General features: G+C 40.7%; 1 protein-coding gene and 1 long non-coding RNA gene across 3 annotated transcripts in view; one reads left to right on the top strand and one right to left on the bottom strand.

The window, feature by feature from the left end:
* Nucleotides 1-18,308, bottom strand: part of prkdc (protein kinase, DNA-activated, catalytic subunit) — a 44,620-nt gene extending 26,312 nt beyond the window's left edge. Inside the window, exons 1-22 of the mRNA XM_044339362.1 lie at nt 17,996-18,308; nt 16,391-16,467; nt 16,195-16,299; nt 15,818-15,892; nt 15,461-15,569; nt 15,237-15,349; nt 5,379-5,478; nt 5,190-5,245; nt 4,751-4,781; nt 4,513-4,670; nt 4,146-4,292; nt 3,794-3,958; nt 3,416-3,584; nt 3,118-3,167; nt 2,873-2,992; nt 2,384-2,533; nt 1,972-2,081; nt 1,481-1,640; nt 1,236-1,322; nt 991-1,110; nt 468-627; nt 235-344 (exon numbers count right to left, since the gene is read on the bottom strand). Coding sequence (XP_044195297.1) covers nt 235-344; nt 468-627; nt 991-1,110; nt 1,236-1,322; nt 1,481-1,640; nt 1,972-2,081; nt 2,384-2,533; nt 2,873-2,992; nt 3,118-3,167; nt 3,416-3,584; nt 3,794-3,958; nt 4,146-4,292; nt 4,513-4,670; nt 4,751-4,781; nt 5,190-5,245; nt 5,379-5,478; nt 15,237-15,349; nt 15,461-15,569; nt 15,818-15,892; nt 16,195-16,299; nt 16,391-16,467; nt 17,996-18,146 — 2,523 coding nt within the window. The 5' untranslated portion in view covers nt 18,147-18,308. The remainder of the gene's footprint in view (nt 1-234; nt 345-467; nt 628-990; nt 1,111-1,235; nt 1,323-1,480; nt 1,641-1,971; nt 2,082-2,383; nt 2,534-2,872; nt 2,993-3,117; nt 3,168-3,415; nt 3,585-3,793; nt 3,959-4,145; nt 4,293-4,512; nt 4,671-4,750; nt 4,782-5,189; nt 5,246-5,378; nt 5,479-15,236; nt 15,350-15,460; nt 15,570-15,817; nt 15,893-16,194; nt 16,300-16,390; nt 16,468-17,995) is intronic.
* On the top strand, nt 12,685-14,312 carry LOC122972348. 2 transcript variants are annotated; one of them, XR_006399731.1, is made up of 2 exons: nt 12,685-13,357; nt 13,567-14,312. It is a non-coding gene; the product is annotated as an uncharacterized LOC122972348 (long non-coding RNA). The 2 variants fall into 2 exon arrangements; XR_006399732.1 differs by having other exon boundaries at nt 13,548-14,312.
* Nucleotides 18,309-19,560: the final 1,252 nt, after the last annotated feature.

Here is a 19,560-nt window from a genome sequence, read left to right as displayed (position 1 = left end):
GGAAAAGAATAATAATCAAAAGAGAGCCACAATGCATTACTGACAGTCAGTACTAAATTATTAAAGCATTAATAAACTTACAAAGCCCTATGCTTCAGTTTTGTGAATCCTCACAAACCTTATTATTAATCTAAAACATAGACTGATCTATAAAACAAACAAGTGAAGCAAACTGAACAGAAAAATTGCTTCCAAAATACTGAAAGTTGTTTTCCCAGTTTACCCATTCATTACCATGACAAGCTGGTTGGATTTCTTCAAGAGCCTCGTCATCACTCGGTTGTATCCTTTGTCACTTCTTGAAGACATAGAAGACATCACCTCCCAGCTGCTCTCGTCTTTGTCTAAAGTCAACGACATCTGAATGAGACTTTTTGTGAATTTGGCTGATATCTCCATTTACTAAACCAAAACCAGATTACAGTTTAACAAAAACTGTCCATCAACTGACACTGTTAGAGGCTTACCGTTGTTGGAGGTGGTTTTCAGGTATCCATCCAGAAGAGGAAGGATGGTCTTGTAGCAGGGCTGCATAGTCTCCAGAGGGATGCAGGAGGACCAGTTCTCTAGAGCATCAAGGGCTGTGTTGGCCAAAGGAACGTGGCTCAGACCCAACTTCAGAGCAGCCTAGACGCCCAATTTTACACACATACACATACAAACAGTTTAAAATATTAAAACTAAATCAGTGATTCCCAATTTTTGTCTGATGTACAACCACATCGTCAGATTTAATCATGTACTCCTTCATCATTGACCATTTTTAAAATACATTTCTATTCGATCAAATTACTTGAGATTCTCCACAATCCTTCAACGTAACCCCTGGCAACTGCACAAGTACCCCCTGAGGTACAAGTAGCCTTTGTTGGGAGTCACTGCACTAAACCAACTACTGTACATCCGCACATGACGTTTTGTTTTTAAGTTGCATTAGACTATTTTCATCTAGCCTACAAATACACAATGAAACAAATAGAAAAAACCCACCTCAAGAGCAGGACAGTACGCCTTGATGTCCAGAGCTACTATGTTGTGGTGCAGCGAGAGGACAAATGTCAAGCAGGATGCCAGCAGCTCATCTTTGTACTGCTTCATTCTCACACACACCTAGTGGGAAAGCATACGTCACTCACATCTCCTTCACAAGTTCCTCAGTAATGCTTTGTTTTTAGTTCATCACCCAAATATTCAAGTTTATGACATTCCCAGGAAATATTGTAAGGAGAAGATACCTCTTTTCCAAACTTTGAGAACAGGGAAAAACAAGCACTTTTCACCATGTCACTCTGAGGGGGAGCAGAGCTTCTCAGGCCAACTCCCTGTTGAAAAGCAGATTTTTATCATTTTTATAATACATTCAATGTGAGGAATGCACTGCATGACTACTTTTCAGCTCTGGAATGATCCTTTATCTTGCATTTCAGTCACAAAACAACAAATGAATGACAAAAATGCTTCGTACTAGTGGAACTATTACCTGGTAGTACTTGATTTTCTTGGCAATTTTCATGGTGACAGAGAGCAGTTTGTAAAAACCACTGACGAGTGGATTTCGTATAGAGTGGAGGATAAGTTCATGGCTTAGGGGGTACATCCAAGACTGAAAATACTCCACATGTTTACTCAGCAACAAGTCACTGCAGAGGCAGAAAAAAGAGAAACAGTGTTCACCTATGACACTGCTTTAAATGAGCTGTCAATGTGATAAAATACTGTATGGTTCAATTAAAATATGATAATTCTGAAGTCTGCAAGTTGAATTTAACCCTTTTTAAGAGCCTTATAATGTTGTGATGTTGATGGCAGTAAATTAAGGTGAAAATGAAAACAAGTGTCAACCTGTCAGACTTTAGATCAGACTTACTATGCCAACTCATCACTAGAAGGACAAACAGTGACACATACTGTATGTGAACCATCCTACACAGCTCTGTTCATATTCTGCCACCTATGGGGAGTATCCATTACCTGCAGAAGTCAACCAGATTGATAAAAGCAGTGAAGTCTTTGATCTTATTGGGTAAAAGATGAACTGTGGGGTCAGAGGAGGGCAGGACATGGGCCACGTCATCTGGAGCCTGACAGACAAGAAGGCAGGTGCTATGAATTAGGTATGTTTAGACTGATGCTGCCATTAGCAGTATTCAAAAACCTTAATATTTTCATGCCATCCAAAAGAATATTCTTACTCACAGTCAAAAAAGTAGAAATTTTACAACATGATAACAATGACTGAAATAATATCAATGTATCTTGTACACTAGCATATTAGATGGTGTATAGAACGTTGTGTTTGTTTGCTAGTCCTGTGCACCTGTCAACTACTTTTTCTGAATGTGAGTGAAACACATAAAAATGCGACCTGAGAGTGACACCTCACCTCCTCTCCTGGTGTGACTTTCTGCACAGACAAGTCCAATTTTTCCACAATACGGAGAATTGATTTCACCAGCTCATCATAAAGAAGACGACTCAAAGAAACGAGCGCAGCGTTCTGACTTTCGAAAGCTCCGTCCAAAAATCCTGAGTCCTGCGGAGGATGACACAAATGTAACAACGAGGGCACTAAATAAAATGTAATAATTTAGAGGTTTTACATGTCTGATTTTCTACCCACAAAGATATGCTGTCTTTTACTTGTTCAACCAAAAACAATGAAACAATCTCTTGTGATATAATCTATATAAATATTGACAATTACAAATATGACATCCTGCACAATTGTATTATAATTGTAGGAAAATTTAAATTCACACATATTGGTAGTATTTTAAATATTACATTACTGAATTTATTATTAGTTAAATACTACATTATAAATTCTCTGCTTCTCAAAAATGTTGATGAAACTTTACTAACAAAACTGTACCTTCAACCGATCACAGTCCAGCAGGCTTTTGAACAGGGCGAGGTAGTTCTGACTAGATGGAACTTTCCACTTTCCAACACGAACTTGGGAGGCCTCGGGATCATTTCTAGAGTCTTTGTCCTGAGAAAAGGACAGAAGTAAATGTGAAGCCTGTTTATTCTATCAGCATAGAATAATAATATAATGTAATATAATACAAGGCTGTACATGTGCGTGAATTCCATTAATGAAAACATCTATCTGACCTCAGGGAGTATGAGGGGTTTTGAACAGACACGAATCAATCCCTGGTGCACTGAAAAAGAAGCATAAGTGGATTTTAGTTAAGGCCTGTATTGAAAGGTCACCTTCTTCAACACTGAATTCAAGTTTGCCATTTTCTTAGATGCCATTTCATTTCAGATGACAGAAAAAAAGGCATGCAAAACATTTTGAATCATCACACATCTTTCTGCTAAAGACAGTATCTGATGAAGGGTGTGCTTTTGTTGTAAAATATCTTGACCATTTGAAAACATAGAAACATCCCGATGGCCAACGTACCCACAGAGCTAATGAAACTCCATAGTACAGGTCCTTTAGAGGCTATGGCCACCAGCACCTTAAGGATGGACCTGCAACAAGTGGTCTGCACTCTCTCACTGTACTGAGGGAAACTGTCGATCTGCACCACAAGGAGACGCTCCAGTAGTGGAGTATACACCTCTGGAATCTGAAATCATGGATGCAAAGCAGAGGTTACAATTAGGAAGTCATGAGGGTGAGACTAGGCAAAACATATACAGATAAGGCTGAAAACCTGTGAAGTGCTCCATCTGAAATCTGGAATCTGTCTCAAGCTTCTCAGGTCGATTCAAGGTTTTGTTGTGATTCAACAGTTGGTCAAAGTGAATGACAAACTGTAACAGAACTAACTGTTACCTTGTCCAAGTGAATCAGGACACTCGCTATAGAGTCCAGGAAGCTGGGCAGCTGGTAATAGCTGTCGTCCTCCTCGTCAGACTCAGTCAGGTACATCTGTTTACACCGCTGGATCAGCTCTGTGTACATCAAGTCCACGTCTTGTGGGCAAACTTTCTTGCATGGCTACAGAGGAAAATAAATAATACTGTACATGAACAACAATGGGAACTGAAAGATTATATTTAAGATTGTCCAATGGATTACACAATAAACCAAATATGACTTTATATTTGTGCTTAAATGTTTTCTTAAGCACTGTATGTTTTGGCTTTTACAACTGCAATAAAAGCAAACATGGCAATAAACATACAGCTGCAAAGAATCCGTATCCTCGTATGGCGATGGATAGTTCTTTGTGTGTTGATTCCATGGTCTTAATGATGTTGCAGAACTTCTGCATGAAGAACTTCAACTTGCTTTTGTGCTCCTCAATATTTTCCGCCACCAGCATTGCAACCTGAAAATGATTGTAAAAATACATCAGTGGCGTTGGATTTCAGAAATATTTTGATTCTTGAATTCAGCTGGCATTATGACAAACATCCTGGAGCTGTGCCAAAAACAAAGAGGAGTGTATCAAAGGAAATTTAATTATATTCATACAGCTAACCGGTTAGTCTGGTTGTCTAGATCACATCTGTGTTTGTGTCTGTGCAGAAAAGTCTTTATGTGTTCACCTGTTTGAGGAAGGCTTCAAGTGCATAGTAACTTGTCTTCTTCATCTCAGCGTTGATGTGTCCACAGAGCTTAGACATGACATCAAACAAAGCTCTGTAGTGGTCCATGAGGCAGCTGCTGAACTGGGAAGCATGCCTGGCCAGTAATCTAAGCCCAGCTGTTCAAGAAACAGAGTCAAAGAGATATTAGTTCTCAGGAAGTTCCAAATTCATTTTGCTGTTAAAAGAGAAGCCTTACCATACGTGACAGCATAGCGACTCATTTCCATCTATAACAAAAATGGGAAAACAAGCAACTTTAGGTGATATATTACACAGCAAAGCTTTATTGCTTGGTGTCTACAAAATCAAGAGTACTTCAGAACTTTCAAGTATGTTTTTTTAATATAAATTTCCACCTGGATTTTCCACTTGAAGTAATTTCTAATCAGTGCCTGAATTATGTTTCCATAGACTATTTTTTCTCAGATTGCCATCTATGTCCAGTAACAACCATCATAATATCTACAATAAACTGCAAACACCTACAGTGACAGTTTTTCATTCTCAGTGCTACTGATACATTTTAGTCAGAACCAAAAAAGTATTGAGGTTGGTTCCAAAGCCCCACACATCACTACACATCACATAGCAGAGGGTCACTGACATACTGTTGTGTTGCTTAAGCTCTCATTTACCTGGGGACTGATTGCCTTCAGGGCGTACTGGAAAATTTCCTTGCATGTTGCTGGGTCTGCAGTTCAGAGACACACACTAGTTACGCACTCTTAGAAACAGAACTGATTTTTTTGTTGTAAATGGCTGTATAAATGTGGAATAAACAGATATTACAAAAATATGAACAGACGACACACACAAGCTCCCACCTTCTTCCATGGTTTTAGTGAAGTTGACCATCAGAGCAGTGATTCCTCTCAAACATCCCGCAACTACAAAAAGTTTCGGCTCCTTTGTCGAAGAGGTCATCTAAAACAAAAACATAAAAAAAAAACACAGCTGTAAAAACTTAAATAAACATAATAGTAACACAGAGCCCCAACATCAATGACCGTATCAGATTCAGGAAAGCAAAAGTTGCCGTTCAATTTTTAAAGAAAGAAAACCTGTGAACTTTTCCAACAGATGCATGTTATGGATATTCCATAACTGACCAGGACAACAGAATGTCAAGCTGTACTCTTCTGTTCTCTCAAACAGAAGATAACACATGTTGTTTAATAAACCAGGAGCCTCACAGGCGAACCAAGGCCAGAATGCAGGTCATCATCAGACGCAACAAGACAAACCAAAGATACAGATTTAGGTCATAGGTTTATGATTCGGAACTGACGAACTAGTTTCTATGATTGGCTTAAAGGCTGGTTTTGGACTGTGAGGGTCAGACGAGTTAGGGGACACCGTACGAACAGGAGGTGTCCCTTGAGTCGCTCTCCCTTGCAAGGTTCATTAAAGTTTTCCCAGAATCATCATACGAAGTTTGGTTTGGTCTTCTCTTCTTCAAACTAACAACTGCCAGTGCATCAGCTCCGAAAATCCACAACAATTTGGCGTCACGAACAGGATTTCAACACAACAAAGACGTGGTAAGTGCATAATTTTATTTTATTATTGTGCCTTACCATGTCTGCGTTTGACGAAATCACAAAGAAACTGTGCATCACTTTCACTTTAAAGGTGGTCACAAAGTGAACAAAAAAAAAAAAAAAAAAAAAAGCAAAAAGCTGATGGTTAAAGAATCTAAACACATGAAAATGTGTTGAAACTGTGCAGTGATAAGCAGGTGCAAAGCATGTGGTTGTGAAGAGGTAAAAAAAGGCAGAGTTGAGTGAGTCTTAACTCCTGCAGTGCCACAAAAGTGGCTGGGATTTCTGGGCTAGCTTCGGGCTACGTCCGGCACAGGGGGACCCACCTGAGGTTTAAACTATAGAAAAGACGTTTTCGGGGTAGGATTTGGCCTATTTCGTTTAAGCCAAGACCGGGGATCATCCACTCTGTGTCCTGTGAGAAATGTTTTCAGACTTGGGATTCTAAGTCCTAGAGTCGGGCGCCGACTTATTTTTTCAAACAATAAACAGTGTACACAAGACGAAGAGTTGCTTCGTCGGTTTGGCTTCAGATCACTGCTATTGCACCAGGAAGAGAGGTGTAAAAAAAAAAAGAACTTCGGTGATGCTGGGAAAGTTTTGATGTGTCTGTTTTGTGTTTGATGTGTTTGTTTGTGTGATGTTTTTAATGTAAATGTGTTAAAATGGGCAACAACACGTCTAAAGCAGTGAGTAGAACACAATCTACTACAAAATTAATTCATTCACCAAAACACAAGAGAAAGAACAAATCTGTTTCAGTAGGAAACAAACGCACCAATTCAGAAGTAAAAGGTCAATCTGCCATTGATAAGCTTCCCGAAGCAAACCCCCACACACTCACAGATGCACAATATAGAGCGATGTTTTCTCCACAATCTCCGGCGGGAGTTGTTGGTAGATTGAAAGGATGGGCTTTTGTGTTCCCATTTTCTTCCCTTATGAATCAGTGGACAGATGGCGAATGGCCATACGAAGGAGCGTTTGATAGAGATAAGCTTCAGATTGCTGAGTACAATGTTAACCCAGATTTTGGAAATCCATCTTGGGATAGTGCGTATATGAAAGATTGTGTAAATGTGTGGTTAACTGTTGCTCGTCAGAGGTGTGGAGTGAGTCTGGATGAAAAAAGAGTTGATCGTTTTTCTGATGAGTTCAGAGCAGCAGTGGAGAACTGTGTTAAATGTGTGACAGCATGTCACTTGCCTATGTTGGAAGCAGAGTTGCAAACCAGAGCTACAGAAATGATGAAAATTAAACAGAGGCATGGTGAGAATGTGAAGGCCATTTCCAAAGCTATCATATACGGTTGGGCAAAACGGCAAACTGATGCTCCCTCTCCACAAACTTTGTTGACCATTGTATCCAAAGCTGGAGTGCCTTTGCAAGAGTCACACACAAACAAAACAATGATTTCAATTTTTCCACAACTTTCACCTTCAAACCCCTTTTCAGCTGCTAACATGACTGATCAAACCATTTCACAACAAGCAAAGACTGACGATGAATTTCTCTTACTAGCCGCAGCTGTTGAGGGACAAAGACTACAGACTGAAGTAGAAAGGGAAAGAGACAGTCAGGCTGCTAGAGAAAGGGAAAGAGTTAAACAGGAAAAGAAAGATAGAGCCGACGAAGAAAAAGAAAAGAAAGCTAATTTGTCATTCAAACAGGAAAAAAGCCAGAAAAGAAAGGAAAAGAAAAGACATTTAGCTGCCGTTGCTGAAGAAACAGAGATAGACACTCAGGACAGCTCAGGAGAAAGTGAGGTAGAACTTGAGTTACAAGGAGCCAGAGGTAAGGGGGAGGAGTCTGACACAGACCATAGTGACGACATAGAACCTGCAGTCAGGCCAAAGATGACACAGAGACGAGGTACAACTAGAATGACACATTCACATCTGGAAAGACATACAAGATCGAAAACTAACATTTTAGAGCCCCCTCTAAACATTGCATCCACCTCAATAAATGCTCCAAAAATCATGGTTGGCAACACAGCTGTCTGCAAACCATGGACTCCTGCTGAGATAGTTGGAATGACACAAAATGCCCCCAATCCGACCACAAACCCAGATGAATACTGGGGATGGTTAAGATATGTATGCTCTGTGTATAACTGTCTGATACCTGATGTTGAACAATTACTTGCTGGCTCATACAGAACGGAGTGGGATTTGTGCAAAGGTGAATTTCTTTTCCCTGCTCGGGCAGAGGATGGCCAGTGGCCTCCTCATAGAACCATGATTGACTGGTTAAATGAAGAAGCAAAAACAGCAATAAGAAAATGTGCACGACAGCGCACTGACTTTAATAAAGTAATTCACTGTGTCCAAGATGCATATGAAACTGTACCTGAGTTTGTTAACAGATTTACACGTACTTGGGATAGCAATGCAGGAATAGGACGAGAAGGAAATGAATATTTTGTTGTTACAACCTTTGTGCAAAATCTAAAACCAAATGTTGCAGCTGCATACAAATTGTCTGTCACCGATTGGCAAACCAAAGACTGGAAAGCAACGGTAAACAAAATGATGGCGCTAGATAGGTGTGAAGTTTTTGCTGAAGACAAATCTGCCTCCTTCCCAAAACAAATGTTACAGCATGCGCGACAGGGGGGTGGACAACAGCATTTCAAAAACAATAACAAGCGAAAACCGGGAAAGTGTCACAAATGTGGGAAAGCGGGACATTGGGCTAATGAGTGTAGAAGTGGTCGTCGTCAGAACAAGCAAAATTACCCATTCCAGGATCACCAAACAAGGAATTTCCAACAAACAGCCCCCCTTGCTTTACCACAACAACAACAACAACCACTACCACCTCCTCCACATGTTGATAATGTGAATCATGGACAATATTACAATCAAGCATAGGGAGGCCATAGAGGGGCAGGATCAGAAAAAACATTTCCCATTCAAGCAGCTGTAATTCGACTTTCAAAAGATCCTTCAGAAGATCCAATAATGCCTGTTGAAGTAAATGGTAGTAGAGTTGACATTATGGTAGATAGTGGGGCCACAATTTCCACTGTTAAAGCTGATGAGCATGTATGTACACCAACACCTAATTTTGTCACCACTGTGGGTGTTTCCGGCGTTCCTGTTGTTGAGCCACTATCACAGAGAGCTAAAATAACTGTTGAAGGTTCAGATGTGCAACATTCTTTCCTGATTTCTGAGAAAAGTCCAATTAATCTCATGGGACGAGATTTACTTTGCAAGCTACATGCCACCATTCAATGCACACCTGATGGATTGTTTTTAAGCCTACCTGATGTGAAGGCTGCTCATGCATTTCAGTTTTTGAAAACTATTGCTGATTGTTTGTATTGTTGGTCATTGACTGATTTTAACATGGCTTCCAGTTTCACAGTATCTAGCATTCAAAAAATTGCTCAAATTTCACCAGCATGTGCAACACAGATGTCTGCCATGAGGCCTGTACTACAGTGTCACTGTACAGCAGCATTTAACCCCCCAGAGGTGTACAAACAATTAGCTGATGTGTTTTTGAATACACAAGAGGGGTTGGAGTGTGAACAATGTTTGTTTGTTGGTCCACAGGGATGTGCAATTCCAATTCGGTTATCTGACGCACAGCGCAAATTGGTTAATGATAAAGATTCATTTCCATACATCACTGTAGCTGTCTCTCCTGACTGTGACCCACAACAGCTTGAAAGCATGGTGGCACAGTGCCAGGCATTGAGAGGAGCTGCGCAGACTCCTCAAACTCAAACAATAACACACTTGGGCCTTGAGCTGTACATGTTATCTTCAACTGAGCACATCCAGCTACCTCAGAGTAGGTTTGTTTTGCAACAACCACCCCTCCCCACACAGTATGGGCCTCCATCAGAGCTTTCAGAGGTTCCATCTATTTTATGGGCTAAACATAAAAACCATGTGGGTTTTGTGAATTCGGCTCCACCTCACGAAGTCACACTCAAACCTGGTGCTAAACTACCAATGGTCAGGCAATACAATTTGCCACACAAGTTAATTGCTGGTATTGAAGGTGTAATTCAGTCTTTACTGGATCAAGGTGTGTTGGTTCAAACAACAAGCCCATGTAACACACCCATTTTACCCATTCCAAAAGCAAACCGCCCAGATGAATGGCGTTTTGTACAAGATTTGCAAGCTATTAATAGCATTGTAGTGCCAACAGCTCCAATTGTGCCAGACACAAATTCGATTTTAGCTTCACTACCATCCAACTCAACACACTACACAGTCATTGATTTGAGTTCAGCTTTTTTCTCAATCCCGTTGCATCCAGATAGCCAGTATCTGTTTGCATTCACATTCAAAGGAAAACAGTACACCTGGCAGCGTTTGCCTCAGGGTTTTGTCGAGAGTCCTACAGTTTACGCAGCAGCAGTGAAACGGGACTTGGATGACCTCCACTTTCCAGGGGGCTCCACTCTCCTACAGTATGCAGATGACCTCCTGATAGCTTCACCATCACAGGAAGCTTGTCGAACGGACTCCATCTTGCTCCTACAGAGACTAGCTGAGTGTGGTCATAGAGCATCACTTGCCAAACTGCAATTTTGTCGGTCTGAGGTGACATACTTGGGTCATGTTTTGAAAAATGGACAGCGCCTGTTGTCACCGGAGAGGTTGAAACTGCTGGTTAACATGCCTCCTCCCACAACCAAGAAACAAATGCTCTCGTTCTTGGGGATGGCGAATTATTGCAGACATTGGATCTTTGAGTATGCTGCTATGGACTCTGTTTTGCGAAACGCCACACTGCAATCAGCTCCTCCCAAGGTGCAGTGGACTGAGGACATGAACAAAGCTTTTCAGGACCTGAAACATGCTCTCACCTTGGCTCCGGCATTGGGGCTGCCGGACTATCATCAGCCGTTCCATCTGCATGTACATGAACGAGATGGCTTTGCTACAGGCATTCTCGTGCAAAAACATGGGTCTCATTACCGTCCAGTTGCGTACTACTCCTCTCGACTAACCCCTGTGGTTCTTGGCATGCCAGGTTGCTTAAGAGCGGTGGCCGCCGTTGCCATCATGATTGAGAAATCTTCTCCAATTGTACTGGCTCATGACTGTGTTGTGCACGTTCCACATGCAGTACTTCACATCTTGAACACATCTGCTACCCAACACATGACAGCTGCACGTCGTTCAGGCTATGAAGCAATCATTCTTCATAGTCCACACATCACTTTAAAACGCTCACCTCCATTGAATCCAGCTACTCTCCTTCCATTGATTGACACAGATGATGAGCATGATTGCATCACAACTATTGACCTGTGTACATCCCCAAGGCCAGACTTGTTGCAGACACCAATACCCAATTCTGATTTGATTTTTACACTGATGGTTCAGCTAGCAGACCATCTGATAGCACACATCTAGCTGGCTATGCAGTAGTTAACGATTGGGGGGTAGTAGAGGCAAAAGCACTGCCTCCAGGTACCTCTGCTCAAGCAGCAGAACTGTATGCTCTAACTAGAGCGTGTATTCTTGCTTCTGGTAAGGTGGCTACTATTTACACTGACTCAAGATATGCATTTGGCGCTGCTCATGATTTTGGCCAGTTATGGAAGATGAGAGGTTTTGTGTCATCTTCTGGAAAACCACTACAGCATCACACTTTGGTTAATGACCTGTTAGATGCTATTTTGCGCCCATCTCAGCTTGCAATCATCAAATGTGCTGCTCACACGAATGGAACTGATCCTGTTTCACGAGGAAATGCAATGGCTGACACTGCAGCCAAACAAGCGGCACTTTCCTCTCCCTCTTTGGTACTTCAATGTGCCTCCACACAACCTACCAATCCAATTCCAGTTCCTTCCGCTAATGATGTCGTGACAATGCAAAATCACGCTGATGACAGGGAGCGAAGTCTTTGGTTGCGTAAAGGTTGTAAAGTTGACGCGGAGTCTGGCTTGTGGCTCCACCCTGATGGTCGACCGGTTTGCCCTCGAGCTCTCCTTCATGTACTGGCACGTGTGACGCATGGTCCAGCGCATGTTGGAAGAGGGGTGATGAATGATGTTATTCGCTCACAGTGGTTTGCTCCAGGCATTACTCAAGTTTCACAAACACTTGTGGATAGTTGTATGATATGTCAACAGACCAGAAAAAAGAATAGCACAGTGAAACATGACCACTTAGAACCCCCATCAGGTCCTTTTGTAAATATGCAAATAGATTTTGTACATATGCCAAGCTCACAAGGCTTCAAATACTTGCTAGTCATAACCGACAGGTTCTCGAAGTGGGTAGAAGCTTTTGCAACGAAAAAAGAAGATGCAAGAACAGTTGTAAAGTGTCTGCTAAAGGAGGTAATCCCTAGGTACGGAGTGCCGCAGGGAATAGATAGCGACGGAGGTCCAGCTTTTGTGTCAAAAATCACTCAGGGACTGTCAGAAATCTTAGGATTTAAGTGGCAGTTGCATGTTCCTTATCATCCACAGAGTTCAGGTCAAGTTGAGAGAATGAATGCAACTATCAAAGACAGATTGACCAAAACAGTCCTAGCCACAGGCCTGAAATGGCTGATGCACTGCCGATTGTGCTGTGCTCCATTCGGAGTGCACCGGGTGCAACTACAGGACTGAGTCCTCACGAGGTGCTGATGGGAAGACCAATGTCCACAGGGACAAGTCCCCCACTGACACCACACAAAGCTACTCTGCTTTGGACGGATGAGTTCATGACTGAGTATGTGAAAAGACTAACAGAGATTTTGAGAAAGTATCATTTACAGGTGGCTGACAGACTCCCCAAACCATCGGAAGAACCAATTCATTCCTTTCGAGAAGGTGACCTGGTATTAATCAAATCTCTGGAAAAAGTGTCTTTGTCTCCTAGGTGGAAAGGTCCATACCAGGTGCTGCTGACTACTAGGACGGCCCTGAAGGTCGAAGGCAGAGCAGAATGGATCCACGCCACAAGGTGCAGACTGGCCCCCCCAACCACTGGCGGAGGAGAGCAGAGCCCTGGCAGGTAACCGGATGGTTACTCCTTTTTTCTCTCCTGTTTAGTAGGTTCGGGCAGGGGACAGGTCAAGTCGGTCCAAATGAGAGAGAGACAGGAGTCTCTCTGATTCCAGGCGAAGGAGAGCGGAAAGGCTTTCCTTCTCATGACACAGTCGGTGCCATGAACCCAGTGCCCCATGGACAGGGGCGCCCTTTGCAGAATGATCCAGAAAATGCAGACCAAGAGCCAGATCTTGGACATACGGACAAATCAATGAGCCCATTGGGACTCTACAACACTGTAAGTCCTGACAAAACAGTGAGATACATTGACAATGCTGCAATGAGAGAGTCTGAAGAAAAAGAGTCAGAAAAGACTGATGGACATATTTTACCAGCTCTCTCCCGAGTTAAACGAATTGTGAATTCTATTGTTTTTAAATGTCCTATTGACAGATGTAAAATGAATGATTGTAATATTGCATATCCAGTTACTTTTTCTCGAGGTAGATGGCGGTGGTCTACATATGATAAAACACTGTTTGAGACGAAGCAGAGTTCATCCACGTCGACGAAGGAGGATGGATTCCACATCACCATGCATCGTATGTGCTAGTAACCTCTCCATGGTGATGGCCCTCTACTGTACGCAAAGTGCATGGGTTGAAGACTTCACTTTGTGATTGATTTGTTTTATTGTTATGATGTAATCAAATGTTTGTATGACTCCCCTTTAAGTTGCTAGGATTTCATCTAGTAAGAGGCAGGAAGTGTCTTGTCTTAGGTTGTTTGCGCATGTGACTGGTGACCTCTGTCAATGACCTCCTTTAACGCTTTGGTGTTCTAGGAGATCTTCTTTGAGGATTTGCCTCACTACTGCCCCTGGTGGTTGGAAGACAGAACTCATGGGTCACATGACAGTTGTTTTAAAGGGGTACATAAGAGGGGTTTTTTATCTAATTTACTGATTGTTTGCTTTTATTGTTATTGCATTATGTGTTTAAATGATTATGTGTTTTGATGATTTTACTTTTGATTTTGTTCAATGCAATTGTTGATTCTTGTATTACTTTTGTGTGAGAATTGTTATCTGTTGTGCGGATGTTGTTTCTACTCTGTTTGTGCCCTTACAGTCCACCAGTCCAGTCATAAATTGGTAATTTGTATTGATCTTTTGATCAATAAGAGGGGATTGTTATGGATATTCCATAACTGACCAGGACAACAGAATGTCAAGCTGTACTCTTCTGTTCTCTCAAACAGAAGATAACACATGTTGTTTAATAAACCAGGAGCCTCACAGGCGAACCAAGGCCAGAATGCAGGTCATCATCAGACGCAACAAGACAAACCAAAGATACAGATTTAGGTCATAGGTTTATGATTCGGAACTGACGAACTAGTTTCTATGATTGGCTTAAAGGCTGGTTTTGGACTGTGAGGGTCAGACGAGTTAGGGGACACCGTACGAACAGGAGGTGTCCCTTGAGTCGCTCTCCCTTGCAAGGTTCATTAAAGTTTTCCCAGAATCATCATACGAAGTTTGGTTTGGTCTTCTCTTCTTCAAACTAACAACTGCCAGTGCATCAGCTCCGAAAATCCACAACAATGCATATTGATGTAAAATAAATTTCATTCACATTTTACATCCCTACACATCCAAAAATGAGTGGGTTTTTTTCTGCTGCAAGAAAAAGCTGATCGCAACACTTTCTAGTGAGAAGTACACCTCAGAAAATGCTTCCAAAATGTTATTTAGCAACAAATTCAAAATAATTTTAATATTTTTTGATCATATTTTTTGGCTTTTTTTTTTTTAAAGAAAATATGTATCATTGGTTATTATATATTAAATAAACTTTGTTGGTGTTGCTGTGATCATTAGCTGAGAGGATGGTGTGCATGGCTATGTTCTCTCCACACAAACAATGTATCACTGCTGACAAACTGTCAAACTGTGCATGTAACCAATAAGACTCAATGAAAACAAAGCAAATGAAAGCAAATGTGATTTCTTCAACCAAAAATATCTGCCTCTAGCGAACAAATGCTGCAATCAGAAAACAAAAACAATATCTGAAGAGGATAGTCATTTTACCCAAACAGTTAGCACCACACACAATGGATCATGATTTTGTCTTTGTTTTTTCTGTTAACATTAAATCATATGTGAAACATACCTGTTCTTTTAGCTCTCCTAGAAAGGCTTTGTAGAGTTTGTCAGAGTTGTTGACCATCTCGCTGGGATGGACCTCTGCAAGGACTCCCAGCAACTCATAGATTTTGCCGAGAACTGTTGCAAAAGTAACACAAAAAAAGAATAAATTCTTCTGCAGTTTTTCAATGGCTGAATAAAGTAATTCTCCTTACAAACACTTGTTTACAGCATCAAAAGAAAACTTACCCGAATCTGGAAGTTTGCTCTTCTGACAAAGCTCGCTGTAAAATCTGTTGAACATGTCACAGATTCTGAAGTCTGCGGCCACAGTGGAAGCCTTTGTTGTTTGGAGAACCTAATGAGAGAATTTAATATGGATAAGGTATAACCAGCACATACAACAATGGTCAATCAAATATTTGTAATCCTAATATATCATAAGAATCCATATTCACAAATATACAACAGACTCAATACAATATCATAAGAATCGGCAAGTCTGTTACAATGGATCTCCTCTGTTGGTCTGAGTGCAGTTCATGTTGCTCGCCTTGCACATCGGCCTTATGTCTAAGAAAATATACCATATCCATAGAAACCAACCTTAATAAGAAGCTCCAGCACTGGAGTCCTACATTTTGCTACTTTGTCCTTTGTATACACAGCCATGCATGTGTCCTGCAAAGAGAATGGAAAGAAAAAACAACATAATGAATTTGTGGAATTACATGTATGAATGTAAAAGTTGGTTTTGATAGTGTGTGGTGCTATTGCATTGCCTTGTGTTATACGGAGGATCTCTAGTCTACCCTGCAGACATAGAAACTGACTTATTTAGACATAGAGGCTCCTTAGTGTCTATTTCATGTTCAGTCAGACATTGAATGACATTAGTCTTTGTAAACAATCAATGTCTGGCAGGTCTCTGGCAGGAAATTAAAAAAACAAACATTTAATCTACTTCTAAATGAAGAACTTACTCTTATGTCAATGGCGTAAGTCTTCTCCCAACCTTTGACTCTTGGAGAAACTCTGTCCAAAAACTTCTCCAAAAAACCCAAGATATCAACTCGAGTGTCACGGAGCTGGAAAACATAAACAGAACAATATTTCTGTCAACATAACATCTTTTCAGTTTGCTACATTATTGTTTACGTGATGTTGTTTAATACCAACCTCATCTGATGGGAGGGACTTTCTAAGGAAGCTGAGCAGTCCATAGTCTTTTGAGAACAATAAGGATGTCTGTAAAGCTTCAAGATGAAGATGCAAAGATGGAATCAAGTGGAAATGTTAATATTTGTTATTGAGTAATACTTAAAGGACGTGCATCACATTACAGAATAAAACCTGCACAATAAAAACACCACTGAATTTCCGATATGAACTATTATATCTGTACATTTTCAAAGCCTCCATTACTGAACATTATATCATGATAGTAAAAACACGATCATGTGTTACTAATGTATTATAACTTCACAGAAAATGATCTTGATCAGGGAAGTACATTGTCCAGAAAGTCATTAGTAATTAAAACACACTGTTATCATATCATAAAAGTAAAGGATATCCTTCTTATCAATAGCCAAATAACAATAAATGTGCCACCGTACTACACAAATATACTGTGTGTGTGTGTGTGTGCGTGTGTCTGTTTGAGGACATGCAAAATTTAAATACTGATTTAGTTAGAATGACATGGGGTGGAGCTCTGGAGCTCAGGGCTCACTCTTAAAAATAGGTATGTTTAAGCCCATATACTGTATATGAAGAATAATCTTTGTCTAACTTGTTGACCTTTATAATCTGCCTGTATTGTCTTATATTTTATTGCTTTTTGTCCTCACTGTGGGACAAAACAGTTTCTAAACTGAGTCAGGCCCACAGCTGGTAAAGGTTCTACATTGCTGTGCTGCTTTTTTCCTGCTAAAAAATAAAATAAATGAAAACGAAACCCTTGTTTTAATCCTCTAGTGTCACCTAGAGTTTTTGATCCTGCAACACCTGATCTTTGGTTTTGACTGTTAACCCTCATCCTACCAACATATTTAACATACAAGGACTACCGCCTGAATAAAGAACCGAGAATAAACTACTGTAAGAAACAACCATCATAGCAAAATGTTAACTTATTTCTTCTCAAAAGATTATTAATTATGTGATTAATGTAATCTGAAACCCCCTTACCCGCCGACAATGTGTGACCCTTTAAATTAGGACCCATGGCAAACATGAACTCAATGAATAGTCACATCGATTAAAACTGCACAGGCGGAACTGGGTGTTTTTGACTGAGGTCCCCCAGGACCCCAATACATTGTTTTTTTTAAAGCACTACTTAAAACAGAAAAGAATGATATAAAGTCATTAAAAACAAACTGATTGATAACGTCATGAAAAATTGGCATGATAGAAGGATTAAGGTTAATAGCACAGACTTTCTACTGAATGATGTTTATTAAACTCCTGCAGAGAACCAGGTGTTGTTTGTATTGTGGTCTCACTATCTGATACCGCCCACCACGGTGAATTTTGGCGGAAGACGCTGATATGATACCTGCAAACTAAACAAAGTTATTGACTTTATCGGTATAATTTCTGCAGGACGAACTGATTAGCGACTTGTAACAATTCAAAAAGCACCTTATCCTACAAGGTGTTTAACGCTCGTCAACAACAACAGCTGTATTAACATTAAATTGCCAGATTGTTAATGAACTTTGGCGCGAAGTCAGCGCACTGCCGTGAGAGTATTTGATATAGTCTGTATTGCCTTACCAAGTTCATTCTCAGTGGGTGCCAGTATGCACTCCTGTCCCAAATCACCGACTATATCGTGACATTTCAGAGCTGCAGCTCGGGTGTCTTCATCTGTGAGAGATTCGTGAAGTTTCAGAAGAAGTCCCTGAATCCCTCCGGAAGAAGACATACCTGCATCTCACAACCTAAACTAGCATTAGCATCACAAGCAGCATTACTTTATAAAAAGTACACAGCGAGAAAAACTGTTCTCTGTACTAATTCATCAACGGACTGCAAATCCTGCAGGGCTCAGTCATTCAATCACAATCCACCAAACCCCTAAAGTCATCCCCCACGCCAATTATTTTTCCTAGGATAGCAAAGTCATGGCCCGCCTACTTTGCCTCTGAGTACTCGTTATCTTCGTTGGTTGGATTGGTTAGGTTCACGGTGAAAACATCAGGGTAAGCCAATCAGAGGCATAGTAGGGCGGGTCATGATTTTGCCATCCTAGGAAAAAAAAATATCGCGTCCCCTCATATTTCTTCTTCTGTGGGTTTTTACGACAGCTGGCATCCATGATGCAGTACTGCCACCCTCAGGTTGCATTCTCCCTCAGTGTTCATTCATTTTTAAGCCGCCTTTCCAGTCCAGTAGTCCTAAAAAAAAAAAAAAAGATAATAATTTCCTCCCTTTAACACTGTCTCCACATTCTAGTATACTTTTAATCTTGTCCTGTACCCACCCTATTATTCTGTTATCATTTCTTCTTCTAAATTTCCTGTTCTAAGGATATGCTCAACTGTCTCAGCCTCATGGCATTGATCGCAAAGACCTGTTGGATGTTTTCCTGTGATGAAAAGTTTACCGTTAAGGTTGGTGTGTCCAGTTCTCAGTCTGCTCATTAATACTTTCTCTTTCCGTTTTGTTACCTTACTTCTTAACATACATACTCTGTTTTGGATTTTCTGCATTATCCCAGTGCTGTTGCCACTGTTTATTTACCTTTCTCCACACCATGCCCTTTCTGTCTGATTTTGATCATTTAATATTGATTCCAATAATTCCTTTTTTGACTGCTTCTTTTGCCAGTTTGTCTGCTCTCTCATTTTCCAGGATACCTGAATGTGCTGGGACACACATGAATGTGACATTTTCCCCTTGCCTAACTATTCTTGAGTTGATAAACAAGATGTCATAAAGCAGATCTTGATGACGTCTGGTTGTACCTGTCTCAATGCTTGCAAGAGCTGACACAGAATCACTACATATTAATATTTTGCTGCTACTAACCTGTTCAATCTATTCTAATGCCATCAGGATGGCAAACAATTCAACAGTATGCACGTTCAGACAAGCAGAGGTTCTCTTGCTAATTTCTACTTGGCAACTAGGCACAGCAGCTGCACACCCTGTTGCATCTGTTTGCGGATCCTTTGATCCATCTGTCAAAATCTGAACACTATATTTATACTTTCAGTCCTTATAACCATAATATTCACTAATTAAACCAGCAGTCTTTTCACTATTCTTAATCTTAAGTAATTCCAGATCTACATATGGATTTTCCAATTCCCAGACAGGTCTAACAGGCCAAATTC

Source organism: Thunnus albacares, chromosome 21, assembly GCF_914725855.1.
Source record: "Thunnus albacares chromosome 21, fThuAlb1.1, whole genome shotgun sequence".
Taxonomy (NCBI): domain Eukaryota; kingdom Metazoa; phylum Chordata; class Actinopteri; order Scombriformes; family Scombridae; genus Thunnus; species Thunnus albacares.
The sequence above is the reverse complement of the archived record's forward strand: the minus strand, read 5'-3'. Positions and strand labels throughout refer to the sequence as shown.